At 46.1% G+C, this 14,210-nt stretch overlaps 1 protein-coding gene across 2 annotated transcripts in view; it reads left to right on the top strand.

Moving 5' to 3' along the window:
- PDPK1 (3-phosphoinositide dependent protein kinase 1) overlaps positions 1–14,210 on the top strand; it is an 81,506-nt gene that overhangs the window by 37,204 nt on the left and 30,092 nt on the right. For both annotated transcript variants that reach the window (XM_084882332.1, XM_084882333.1), the window contains exons 4-7: positions 83–220; positions 3,771–3,915; positions 4,758–4,855; positions 10,008–10,083. In XM_084882332.1, coding sequence (XP_084738458.1) covers positions 83–220; positions 3,771–3,915; positions 4,758–4,855; positions 10,008–10,083 — 457 coding nt within the window. The remainder of the gene's footprint in view (positions 1–82; positions 221–3,770; positions 3,916–4,757; positions 4,856–10,007; positions 10,084–14,210) is intronic.

Here is a 14,210-nt window from a genome sequence, read left to right on the forward strand (position 1 = left end):
AAAATTTAAACTTTATGAGTTGTGTCTTTAGTGTTTTCTTACCGTTTCAAATCATAGTAACTTGCTTCTCTTTTACCTTAAGTTAAAATTCTAGAGAAACGTCACATTATCAAAGAGAACAAGGTCCCGTATGTAACCAGAGAGAGAGATGTGATGTCGCGCCTGGATCACCCCTTCTTTGTTAAACTTTACTTCACGTTTCAGGATGATGAAAAGCTGTGTATCCTTTGAATAGTCAAAGCGTTCTGAAATCACACAGTGAGCCCTATTGGTTTGGCATCATGACAACATTGTTGTTTTTGCAAGTAGTCCCTTCTCCTGGAAAGGAAAAAGGCTGTGTATTCTAAATACAAAGGAATTCATAGCATGGCTGTGGTCCCCTGGGGTTACTTCATGGGAGACCATCACAAACATTTTTTTATTTTTTATTTTTCATCGATAAGCATTGTATATAAAGGATTTTTATTATTTTAACCCCATGGTTGCTATACATTTATTCAAAGGCTTTCCTCATTCCTCTTACCAGCATCCTTGGAATATCTATCAGGTGTCAAGTCCTGTGCTCAAAACAGGGAAGTGAGAGGAAGAATGATCTTGGGCACCTGGGGCTCCTAGAAGGTGGGCAACTGTCTGACTTCTTTGGCTCAGGCATGTGGGGTTTGGTTGGAAGGGACATTTTTACAAGGCTCAGTCCCCGGTGAGAAGTTCAGGCGGTGACCCCTAGGAGTCCAAACCCTTTCTCCCTATACAAAGATGCTGTCCTCTCCCTGGGTTCTCCAACCTCCCTCCCCCTGCTCCCTGTGGAGTCTGCTCTCCGTGCCTTTTTTAAAAAAGCTCTGATCACCCAGTGCTTCTGGCTCTTCATGGCTTGCAACTGCATCTCCATCAGAGATATCATACTCGCTGATTCTTTGCTTTGTTTGAGGGCATCTTATGTTTCCTGACTTCTCTAACTCTTTTACCTTTGCTTAGGGATAAGGGAGGCAGGGTACCGTGGCATTCAGGGTGGACCACACGTCTATGTCATGCAGCTTATCTTGGGCTTACCCATCATATAGCCAGACTGGCCAGTATTTCCTCACTTCTTAGTCCCTTTACTGTAGTTCTTCTAAACCAAGACTTCCCTCAGCCCCTGTTTGCCTGGTGACTGTTTTCAATCTCAACAGATGCTCTTGGTTTCTACTCAGCCAACAGTGGTTGGACTGTCAAATGGAATAGGTTAAGAGCTTGTTCAGGTTTAAACCACAGTCTTTGTATTTGTTTTTTCCCCTCTTGTCTTCAAGGTCTCCTCACCACACCACTTCCAAAGTTGGTTCAGTGCCTGAGAGTTTGCCTTCCCCATCTTCCATTCCCACCGATTCAGGCTTCCTTTCCCCTCCCTCTCTATACACAATTCTTCTGGGTTAAAGCTGTGCTCAGTCCTGTTCCCCTTTTAACACCATTTTCTAGCTTCGTCAGCTGTCAACTGAATTTGTTCTTTTGTTTATTGAGAAGTCTTTGGTGAATGCTGGGTGATGGCAGTGTGCTGGTAAATGAGATGAGGGCTTTGTCTTCGGGGACTTTAAATTTCCATGCAGGAGTTAGGTAACACAAGTGATCAATACCTAAGGAACCAAGAATAGTAAAATCAGCTCAAATAGCTGACCCCTACCCAGCCTTTTTGCTCCACCCACACATACCTGCTCCTCTCCTTACCCAGTGCAGGTCTCTGCCTGATATTATCAACCAGGACCACCAAGCTAAAACAGTACTTCCCTTTAGCCATAATTTACACATTGAGGAGACACTGGAGTGACTGCAGGGGCAAACTCTCCTCAGGACAGGTAAGGCAGAGTCTGTGACCTCCCTGTTGCAGCCTGGAAACGGGGGCTCTGGACAGTGAGCCAAGCTCCAAGACACTGCTGAGCTCAAGCCCACCCTTCCTTCCAGGCTGCAGTGATGTGTTTCCCTCCTGCAGAGATGGAGGTTGAGGATTTCAGAGGCTGTTACTCGGCTAGCCTGCATTCTTCCTCCGTCCCCCACCTGCTCATCTTTGTGTGTCCCCTCTTGCAGGTTGGGGACAGGAGCAGTGCACCTAGGCCTCAGGAGGCTGGGCTTCAGTCCTGTCCTCCCTTGGCTTTATCACCTTGAATCAGTTGGGTTGCTTAATCTCTCTGAGCCAGGTTCCTCTGCAAAGTGCAGGCTTTGGGCTCACCAGGCTCTGCAAAAGGCCTGATCTGTGCTCATCCTTCTGGAATGGCCCACTCCATGCACTAGAACAGATTTCCTCAGTGCCCTATGGCTATGCTGAAGGAGGTAGTATGGGGAATGGACCAATGAGATCTGAAAAAGTATTTCTGGAGGATGAGAAATGTGTGTGGTTGGAGGGAAATATGGGCTTGGAGCTGTGATCCTTAACATCTGTCATATTCCAAACCTATCAATCACCTTAGCTTCACAGTTGAGCACAGAACTAGAAGTATCTCTTAAATAGGAAATAGGAACACAGAGGATGATCAGGCAAGGAGCAGAACCTGTGAAGCAGGAAAAGGTGCTGTTACTGTGGCTATGGCTGAGCCCCTGTGGAATGTAGGCTCCTGGGAGATGGCATTCCTAACTGGTGAAGCTCCTTGGCTATTCCAGGTGAGGCCACCTGCCCAGGCAGTGCTGAGCTCCTGCTTGGGTTTGGGCAAGCCAGAATCTCTAACCTTCCCTGTGGAGGGGGCAGAGCAGGACCAGGAGGGAAGGGGGCCTGGTTGGGACCCTTTTTGAATTTCTCAGAAGTAAGGTTTGTTTTTTGCCTCAGGTTCCGGTTAGATGTCCCGGTTAGAAGGGCTTGAGTAGTCACAGGTTGGGCTGGATTCAGGGCAGGTTTGGGCAGTCTTGGTGGTTGGTCCCTTCCTCCTGGGATTGCCCTCGCTGTACTGCAGCTTCAGGTTCCTTCTTGGTGGGAATGGTAGTACCGTGGCAGATGGAAACAAGATGGAACACCTTGAGCACTGGCCAACCCTTTCCTGTCCCTAGCTGCCAGTGGTGACATCCCTGTAGATTTCCATTAATAGGCACATATGTTTGGTGTTTCTAGGAGGAAGAAGTTATATGGGATCCATTTATTTTTGCAACCATTAGTCCTCTTTGGAAAATGGAAAGTAGATATAAAACATAGCACAATGTAGTGATGTTCAGAGGAAAGATGACAGTGTTCCTCCAGTCTCTCCCCATTGGGTGCCTAATAAATAAATTGAAGCAAGAAGTTAATAAAATGGGATTTCTCTTATAAAACTTGTCACTTTATACTTGGAAACAGAGCATTAATTTGAGAAACCTTTACATGAATTGGCTCTTAGCTCAGCATGTACAATAGAATGCAGCTGGTGCTCAGTATATCTATACACATTGTGCAGGTGTGGAGACTAGATTATGATGGAAACACGCCCCCTCCCCCACTCCCATACACACACCTTGGCTGAAGCCTGCAAAGAGGCATTTGACTGCAATCTCTAGCAGCTTCCCTTCACTGGTGCCACATGTGCCTTCTGGGCCAGTGGAATCCAGAAGGGTCACTTGGGCTGAAAGACTCATGTCATTGTGTTCGTGGTGAAAAACTTATCCTTGTGCCTCGCCCTGGAGCGGGGGTCTGGGATTCCCATTGGCCATGAGTCTGAACCTGACAGAGTCTGACTCGAGGGGGCCACAGGTACTTTCAGTTTCCATTAATTTAAAAAAATTCTATTGGGTTAAGGTTTTTTAAAAATGGTTTGTGCATCCTTCCTTAACTACTCAATATTTAGATTTTGGCCTTAGTTATGCCAAAAATGGAGAACTACTTAAATACATTCGCAAAATTGGTTCATTCGATGAGACGTGCACCCGATTTTACACAGCTGAGATGGTGTCTGCTCTAGAGTACTTGCATGGCAGGGGCATCATTCACAGGTACCAAGCTGAGGGCTGGGCTCTGCTCTCAGCTCGGGGGCAGCTGTGGTTTATTTAATGGAGGGTGGGATGCCTCTTGAAAACTATGAAGAGTTCACACCACTCTGACATTGAGAGCCTCACAGACCCTCAACCTTTAGATGAAATTATGTCTTTTTTGCCAGGCTAGCAGTTTTCTTACCCATTTTGATTGCTGCTTTTATTTTGTTACTTAAGGCTTTTGTGTGTACTTTCTTCTGGTCTTGTTTTCCATGACTTTCTGATAAAGTCAAATTGAAAGTATTCAAATAAGCTCTTTTTTAAAAAGTTATTTGAGAGAGAGGGTAAGGAAGAAAGAGAGATACATCGATTTGCTATCCACTTATTTATGCATTCATTGGTTGCTTCTTGTATGTGCTCTCACTGGGAATTGCACCCACAACCTTGGCATATCAGGACAATGCTCTAACTAACTGAGCTACCTGGCCAGAGCTTTTTTAACTGACTTTTAAAAATTGGACTATGTAAAAATTAAGTTGTACAGCATGATAGTTTGATTTCTATATTTTGTGAAATGATTACAATAATAGGTATAAAAGCTATTTTATGGGTTAAAATGATAAATTATACTTTAAAAAGTTTATTAAAAATAATAGATGGCAGTTTTGAAGTGATGTAATTTGAATGTCTTCATTATATGCAACTGATATTTGTTCATTGTGAACTTTAGATTTATATTCTTGATTGTTAGCCTATAAAGATTAGCATTAACCAGTTTATTTTCTTTTTGGCAAAATTTAAAGTATGTAATAACATTGCTGTTTTAAATACTTATGTCAAATATAAAAAATCTGCTTTCACAGGGACCTGAAACCAGAAAACATTTTGTTAAATGAAGATATGCACATCCAGATCACAGATTTTGGAACAGCAAAAGTATTATCCCCAGAGAGTAAACAAGGTGTGTGAGTGCTTTATTTCCAGTCAATCCTGCTTAGTGTTTAGATCACAAACAACCTTTCCGAAATTCAGTGAATTGCATATGTTCATGTGGTGACAGATGTTTGTAATACTTTGTTATTGTAAACATGCTTTGAATTTTCACAGGCAAAGCTGTATGTCTGATCTAGTGGGTGGGGTGGGAGGGGCTTTCTAGCTGCTATGGTTGGTCCGCCTGGTCTTGAGTGGGGGTGCTGGGTCACCAGGTGCTTTCTGCATGTTGTAGTCATAGGTCCCTTAGAGCACTTTTGAGTGCCCTGTGGCTAACCCTCCTTAGTTTTAGAAAGTGCTGGGGTGCCACATTTGTTCTTGGTCGCCCATGCAAGTACATGGGATCAATATGGTCAGCTCGCAGCTCTTCCTGTTGGCACTGTAGTTTGTAACTGGAGGTTAGTGGGGGACTATCCCTCTATCCCCGTGCCTGCCAGCGTTTTTCCTCCTCACATGTGCCTGTGAGGAAATCCTGTGTGCAGCTGCAGTGGTGGCCCAGGCACACCCATTATCGTGAGGTTCTACAGAATCACAGAACAGGGATTGATTTTTACTTGGTCAGGTGCATATTTCTGATTGCAAACCATCCTAATCACTGTTCCCCTCGGGTGATTCTTAGCATTGGATTATGTATTATGACAGCTGTATCATCTAGAAGGAGTGTCCTGGGTTTCCTAGCTAGCCAGCGACATCTCAGCAGGGACTGAATGGCTCTCAAACTGGAAGTATAAAGAATGGCAATTTTACTTCTGAAAATTGTTGTCAAGCGTTAGTGTAGAGAGAAGATAAAGCCCTTTATGGTGAGGTTTGGGGGAAGCCAAGGGCACTGTGCAAGTTACTAAGTGGCCTTGAAAATGTTTGCCGTCCTCCCAGCAGGAGGCAGATTGTCTATCTTTACAGAACTTTGTCACAATAGGTTGCTCCTGAAAGGGGATGAGCCCTGCATCTCTCTCACTGCTGCTTGTTAGGTCAGAGTCTCCCTGTCTATAATGGGCAGGGTGGGACACAGTGGGGACTGTTGAGGGCATACGGGATTGATGAACAATTTCCAACACAGAGGACTTGTGACTTCGGACCTTGCACAAGGGTACCACAGACATATCTGGGTGAGGACAGCTTAATCATGTTGAGTAAGCCCCTTGTCTGTGGCTGTCTCTGGCGTTTGCTCCCTTTGCAAAAAGGCTTGAGTTACTTGGGGATGCTGGAGGTTCAGACTTGGGGTTTGTATCTGGAAACCTGTGTTCTGAGATATGTAGGCTTTCTGGTAACAGCCAGATGTGGAGGCTTCACTTACTAAACAGGATGGGTGGGTCTGGAAGGGGGGATCCAGGGGAAGGCTTCGGAGCCTAAATCGTTGTCACTCCAGCTGCAGCTTTTCTGCACATTCCCTCTGTGGACCACCAAAGTTACTACATTTGAGCTTAGTTAATTTATCTCTTAAATTTCTTTTAGTCTGTGGCTTCCACAGCGCCCCCCCACTCCCCCCAATCTTTATTTCCCTTGCAGTCTGTTGAAGAAACCAGGTCATTTGTCTTCTAAAGTTTCCTGATTACATCTCTTTGGAGTCATGTCACATGCTCCTCTCCTCTGTACATCCTGTAAATTGGCAGTTGGTGCTGGTCACTTTGATCACATTCAAGTTCAATTATCTCACACCAGAGTCTGGTGGTGGTGCCTTCTTTATTAGGAAGCATTTGACACCCATTCATATCTCTATGTTGTCAACAGCCCTTTAAAGCCATAGTGGCTAGGATTCATTAATTCAGTAAGAATACAGAATGATTATAGTCTAACTAGAGGCCCGTTGCACAATATTCGTGCAAGAATAGGCACTGGCTTCACTCCCAGCCACCCGGGAGCCAGCAAGTCCCTGCTCCCCGCCCCAGCTGCCAGGGAGCCGGCACGTCCCAGCTCCTAGGCCACCCAGAGCCAGCAAGTCCTCGCTTCTGTCTGGAGCATCACTCCAGTAGCTCCCTCCGCCACCCTGCTTCCCCTCTTAGCAGGCTTCACACCTGCATATGCAAATTAACCTCCATCTTGTTGGGTTAGTTTGCATACTCTGATTGGCTGTGGGCATAGCAAAGGTACGGTCAATTAGCTAGTGTAGATTCTTTTACTCATGAGATGGAATTCTCTTTTTCTTTTTTAAAATATATTTTATTGATTTTTTACAGAGAGGAAGGGAAAGGGATAGTTAGAAACATGGATGAGAGAGAAACATCCATCAGCTACCATCCCCTCCCCCCCGCACACCCCCCACTGGGGATGTGCCTACAACCAAGGCACATGCCCTTGACTGGAATTGAACCCAGGACCTTTCAGTCCGCAGACCGAAGCTCTATCCGCTGAGCCAAACTGGTTTCGGCTGGAATTCTTTTTTTAAAAGAGAAATTTCCCCATAGCAACTATTTCCTTAACTACTTCCTATTAATCGTGGAGGAAAAAACAAAATAAATGCTTGCTCTTTCCCCTTTACTTGCCACTTTTGAAAATAATGAATTGGTTCACCATCGTCCTCCAGTGATGACCAAATTATCAAAAGCATTATTACCCCTTGCCTCACACCATACACAAAAGTTAACTTAAGATGTTTACTTTGATAGATTGGAGATCTAAATCTAGGATCTAAAACTATTAACACTCTTGGAAGAAAGCATAGGAGTAATCTTCATGACCTTGGGTTAGGGAGTGGTTTCTTAGATACAATACCAAAGGCACAAATCACACTGGGTAAGGGTTTAAGAGAAAAGAGAAATACAGTTGATGTTTGTGTATAAGGTCATGTCATCTGTGATTAGAGGTAGTTTACTTTTTCCTTTCTAATCTGGATTCCTTTTATTTAATTTTCTTGTCTTAATTGTCCTGGTAGAACCTCTACTATGTTGAATAGAAATGGCAAGAGTGACATCCTTGTCTTGTTCCTAATCCTAGGAAAAGCTCTTAATCTTTCACTATGAGTAACAAGTTAATTTTGGCTTTTTTTTAAAATATATTTTTATTGATTTTGTACAGAGAAGAAGGGAGAGAGCTAGAGAGCTAGAAACATCGATGAGAGAGAGTCATCGATCAGCTGCCTCTTGCACACCCCCTACTGGGGATATGCCCGCAACCAAGGTACATGCCCTTGACCGGAATTGAACCCGGGACCCTTCAGTCCCCAAGCCAACGCTCTATCCATTGAGCCAAACCGGTCTCGGCTAATTTTGGCTTTTTCATAGATGCCTTTATCAGGTTGAGGAGGTTTCTTTCTCTTCTTATTTTATGTATTTTTATCATGAAGGAATGTTGAATTTTTGTTAGATGCTTTTTCTGCATTTATTGAGTTGACCATGTGGTTTTGTCCATAATTTTAATGATATGATGTATTACATTGACTGTTTTATATATATTTAATCACCTTTGCATTCTTGGGATAAATCTCGCTTGCATACTCCCTTTTTAAAAACAAAATTGAGTTTTAGAGATAGAGAGAGGAAGGGGGAGAGAAAAAGAAATAATTATGTGAGAGGAAAACATAGATCAGCTGCCTCTTGCATGCCCCCTACCGGGGATCGAGCCCACAACCCAGGCATGTGCCCTGACTGGGAATCAAACCGGCAACCTTTCAGCGGAGAGGACGATGTTCAACCAACTGAGCCATACTGGCCAGGGCCAGACTCCTTTTTATTTGTTGCAGTAGTCTGTTTTCTCATCTTCTGTCCCAGAGGTGACCATATTTTGTGAATGTTTGCTGTGCTTCGTGTGGGTTTATGGGTATGACACTAGCAGTCTGCACTTTTGGCTTGAAAAGAGTGTGAGGGTCCCCACACCTTAGGAATACTTCTTTAGTCCCTCCTTCCGCACTGGCACTTCAGCTTGACTTACAGATTTGTGGTGACCAGAGTGGTCCATAGCCCAGGATGCTGATCACTTTCTTTGAACCACTTTGAGGATAGAAACAGCAACCCAGCCCAATATCTTTCTCCATTCCCCTGACTGTGTGTCCTACAGGTGAGGAGGTCAGTGGCATAGAGGATGCCATGCTTTCCAACAATGGCTTCTGGGTCTGGTTTTTCAGTATCTGGGGAAGTTTGATTTTTAGCTTATCTCTGAACTTCCAGGGGGAGGTGACTAGATTACCTCTCTGATTTTCTAATGCTCTCTTTGGGGTTTTTACCCTGGTGTCACAGATAGAAGCCAGTCAGCCATGACACTGGAGAGGAGAAAAGTCACTGTTTTTCATTAATCTTTCAGTGAAATCGAACATTTCCTTCAATTATAAAAGTAGACAGCAAATGTCTGCTGGTTTACACAGTACCAGCCTGGAAGGTTGCTGTGAGTGAAATATGTGGCTCCCCTCCTTAGAGAACCAATTTGTTTTCGGATGGTAGGTGGCTCTCATACCGGCATCCCTGATCCTTCATCCTGTGAGAGTCATAGGGAAGGCTGTGGTCCCCAGTGCCAGAGACGCTCCATGTAGGATGCCTCAGGAGCAGTGTGGCGGGCACGCCGCTTATGCCTGTGGTTCTTTGTCAGGGGTGCAAGGCCATTGGTGAAGTCCCTAAGATCCCTGGGGCCACTGGGGTGAATGGGTGTCAGTGCCTCCTCTCTCTGGTGATGGGCAGGTCCAGAGGCTCCTGCTGCCACCCAACCCAGCTCTGCAGTTGATCTTTGTGAATCTTGCATCACACAGTCCAGTACTAGAAACAGCAGTATGCTGTGGAGGTTGCCCAGCTGGGACACATGAGTCTCATTCCCTTTATATCCCTGAGCAGTTTGTTATAAGAAGGTATTCCTGCCATCCAGGGGATCCAGTCCTTTCCTGAATTCTGTGCATGTTCATTGTATGCTTGCTGCATGTCCGGACTGTTGTTAAGCACCACAGGCTCCTTGAGACGCTCCAGCTGAGAGAATGCTGGGTGAGGCTGCTCTGGTGTTGGTGAGAGGCACCAGGAGAACATGAGTTAGGGAGGTGGCCAGGGAAAAGTCACTGAGCAGGTGACCTTGGAGTCATCTCTGGGAGGAGAGGGTCTCAAAACGGTGTGTGAGGGGGGGATGCCATGTCAGCCATGATGTCCTGATAGGAACGTCCACAATGTTAAGTGTTTTGTATCTCAGCATGACCATTTTCCTCTTCTCATCAGCCAGGGCCAACTCGTTTGTAGGAACAGCCCAGTATGTTTCTCCAGAGCTGCTCACAGAGAAATCGGCCTGTAAAAGGTAACCTGATTTTTTTCTAGTTCTTGTTTTTATCGACATGTGTGTGTGTGTGTGTGTGTGTGTGTGTGTGTGTGTATTTTTCCCCCCTGATCCATAATAATATTTTCTCTAAAGTAGCTAATACATATGAAATTAATAGTTAAGAGATTGCCTTTCACACAGCCAGTGTAGCTCAGTGGTTGAGTGTCTGTGTAGGAGGTCATTGTTCAATTCCCAGACAGGGTACATGCCTGGGTTGTGGGCTTGATTCCAGGTGGGTGTGCAGTAGGCGACTGACTGATGAGTCTCTCTCATCATTGAAATTTCTCTTATTTCTCTCTGAAAAAAATTATTTCTTATTTATTTTTTTCAATGAGAGTGCCTTTCATGGCCTTTATATAGCTAAGCTTACTTTGGAAGAAGTTAGGATTTTGCCTTTTAACCAGTATTTTTCCTTTAATAACCCATGTGCTACTTACTTTATTGTTAAACTTTATACTTCCTGGGGTGGCTGTTGCTTTATACTTTGAGACTGGATCTTGTTCCCTTAGAATAACTGTCTGGTGAAAAGAAGTGTGGCAGACAAGTCTTTATTATTTAACAAGGCTTCTTGCTTGTTTTGAATCCCAGGGATCCTTGTGCTGCCTCCTGCTTTGGCAGACTGGCATTACTGGCAGCCGCAGATCAGCTGTTTGGTGTTATGGACTCTACAGACTATGGGAAGAGGCCCAGAAGGCAGCATGTGTGGGAGGGGACAGAGTCAGTTTCCTGGCAGGGGCCCCAGGCAGCACTAGCCAACTCTGCTCAGTGCTCAGACTTGGCACAGGCCTGGCAGTGGCTGCAGAGTTGAGGGTTTTGGTGGGTGTAGAGTAAATTAGGGTATAGAGGACACAGGAGCTGGGGTTCTGTTCACAAGGGCAGTAATCTGAAGAGTGGAGAAGGGTCAGCAGCAGGGCATCTGGGCAGTGGAAGAAAAGAAGGTGGAGGGGGTGTTGATGGCTAGGAGTGCTGAGAAGTCTGGGGAGCTGTCAGGTAGGCTATGAGGCAGGTGGAAGACTGAGGTGGCAGTAGAATCTGGGGTTACAGAGTTTGGGGAGTGGCTCCAGATGGTGACAGATTCTGTAGTTTAAGCTTTTCTTTGGATTCTTCCTCCCCAGGGGCCAGCCAAGCACGTGGTCTGCTGGCACCTTCCCTTGAGTTGACCTAGATTGGCAGGCTGCAAGGGGCTACCTTCCTAAAATGACAAAGTAACAGTGCCAAAGCTATCAGAGGAGTGAGTGATTCTGGGGACAGCAGCTCTGTGTTTGTGAGCATAACAGATTTTTTAAAAAAACTTTTTAAAAAAAATCCTTTATTGATTATGGTATCACATAATTGTCCTCATCCCCCATTCCCATCCCAACCCCCTCCCCATGTATGCCCACCCCTGTTGTCCATGACCACTGGTTAGGCTTATATGCATGCACACAAGTCCTTTAGTTCATTTCTTCCTTTTACCCCCACCCTTCCCTATCTTCCCTCTTAGCAGTCTGATCGCTGCTTCTCTGTCTCCAGGTCTGATTCTGTTCATTAATTTATGTTGTTAATTATTTCCCCTAGATGCATTAGATCATGTGATACAAGGAATTCCCTTATAAGAACCGAAACTGAGACAAGCAATAATCGTTATGTTGAGAGACAAATGAATCAGTCTGTAGTGAGTTCCTTTCTGGGCCAACAGTTCTTTTGAGTCCCAATTTCAATGTCAAACAGTTCCTTATGTGTACATGTCAGCCATGGTATTTCAGATCTGGTTGGTGGACAAATGGTATTGATGCAGGTCTGACCGTCTGGTTTGGTCCTGGGCATCCTTCAGCGACGCACAGCTGCTGTCTGCTGGTATGGCAAGGCGTTGTCAGTGTCTTCCATCTCTGAACTCTTTCTCTTCTGTCTTCATTGCTGGGGCACTCCTGTCAGTTTCTCTCTGTTGCAGGAATCCACATGGTCTCGGAGTTGTTTTCTGAAAATATGCAAACATATTCTTGACCAAAAGTTAATAAAGGGATATTTTCTTTTTTTTTTCTTTTTTTTTTAAAATCAATCTTTATTGTTCATATTATTACAAAGGTTCCTCATTTCTTCCCCCCTCCACCAGGTTCCCACCCCACCCTCTGCCCCCTCCCCATCCCCCATTGTCCTCATCCATAGGTACACAGTTTATGTTCAGTCTCTTCCTCCCTCCCTTTCCCCGATAGTAAATCCCTTTTCAGATAGTAAATCTGTTACTTAGCATTTTCTCATATCAATAATACCTCCACATGCCCAATGATACACTTCACACAAAAGACATTTTCAAATAGGTCAACCAGCCTCATCCAGGCCCCACCCAAGGCACTCACAGATCAACACCCCAGCGCTATACTAACTCAACACATCCAGATCTAAGCCTTCATCACTTGATTCAGCAGACCCTCAAGTTCCCGCAAAAGTTTCCAGCCATGTCTGAGAGGCAGCCGTGGGCAGGTACAGGCGAGGAGCGAGCTGTTTCGGGCCTGGCTGCTCCGGGCCTGGCCTCTGTTGCTCTGGTTCGTTCCACAACCAGCTGCTCCGGGTCTAGTCACTGCCGCTCCCGACCTAGTTGCTCTGGACTTGGCTGTTGCTGCTACAGGCCTGGCCGCACCCGACCCGGCTGCTCTGGGCCCGGTTGCTCCGGTCCCGGCCGCTCCGGGCCTGGCCGCTCCTAGCCTGTCAGCCGCTGCTCCGGGCCTGGCCGTACCAGACCCAGCTGCTCCGGGCCTGGCCGCTCCCAGCCTGGCAGCTGCTGCTCCGGGCCTGGCCGCTCCTAGCCTGGCAGCCGCTGCTCCGGGGCTGGCCGCACCAGACCCGGCTGCTCCGGGCCTGGCCGCTCCCAGCCTGGCAGCTGCTGCTCCGGGCCTGGCCGCTCCTAGCCTGGCAGCTGCTGCTCTGGGCCTGGCCGCTCCCAGCCCGGCAGCTGCTGCTCCGGGCCTGGCTGCTCCCAGCCTGGCAGCTGCTGCTCTGGGCCTGGCCGCACCAGACCCGGCTGCTCCGGGCCTGGCCGCTCCCAGCCTGGCAGCCACTGCTCCTGGCCTGGCCGCACCAGACCCGGCTGCTCCGGGCCTGGCCGCTCCCAGCCTGGCAGCTGCTGCTCCGGGCCTGGCCGCTCCCAGCCTGGCAGCCGCTGCTCCTGGCCTGGCCACACCAGACCCGGCTGCTCCGGGCCTGGCCGCTAATAAAGGGATATTTTCTATAAATTTGACTTGGGATCCCTTTTCTTTTTTTTCTTTCTTTTCTCAAATGATTTTCCTCTGGCTTGTTTTGACACCATGTATGGTTTTCATGAGTTAAAAAACTCTTTAAGGGGTGGTGCTGTGGGGCAGAAACATGATGAAGGATAGAAGGATGCTCTCTTAAGAATTAAACTTCAGTCTCCAGGCTGTTTATTTTTGAGCTTTTGTCAAGAACTAAATGCTATTGTAGGTCAGGGATGCCTACGTGGGGCTTTTTAAACAGTATTCTCCGCAGGGGACATTTGGCTGTGTATGGGCACAGTTTTGGTGTCACAACTTGGTGAGGGTTGGGAGAGAGTGCTATTGGCATTCAGTGCACATCCGCTCAGCATCCTGCAGTGCAGAGCCATACTCACAGCAAGAATGATGCCCCCCCCCTCCCCATGTCACAGTGCTGAGGCTGAGACACCCTCCTCAGGATGGTGAGTACTGTTGGCCAAATTCTTGAAGTGTGTGTCACTGCTAAGTACTAGCTTTTCCTCAATTTTGGGTTTACTTGTAGGATGAGGCAGCTTATTAGCATGATGGGGAAGATCTCCAAGCTCTACTGAATGTGATAAGGAAGATACCTTTTGTGAAAAAAGGAGGGAGAATGTCTACCCAGATCTGTTTGTTCATGCATTTTACAGCACTAGAAGAGTATACAAGGACTGGCAAATAACACTGTAATGTTGAGAACAGGGTTGTGAGAGAGATCAGTATACTGTATATCTTTGTATGCTTTTAGAATTTTTAGCATGTGATATTCAAAAATAGTTCAGATTTTTTCATTTAAAAAGTGATACATATTCATTGAAAAGAATTCTTAGAAAATATGGAGAATAAAAACACAAGAACACTCAGTCTCCAGCCCACTTACAG

The sequence above is a fragment of the Pipistrellus hanaki genome, assembly GCF_964339955.1.
Source record: "Pipistrellus hanaki genome assembly, chromosome: 4".
Taxonomy (NCBI): domain Eukaryota; kingdom Metazoa; phylum Chordata; class Mammalia; order Chiroptera; family Vespertilionidae; genus Pipistrellus; species Pipistrellus hanaki.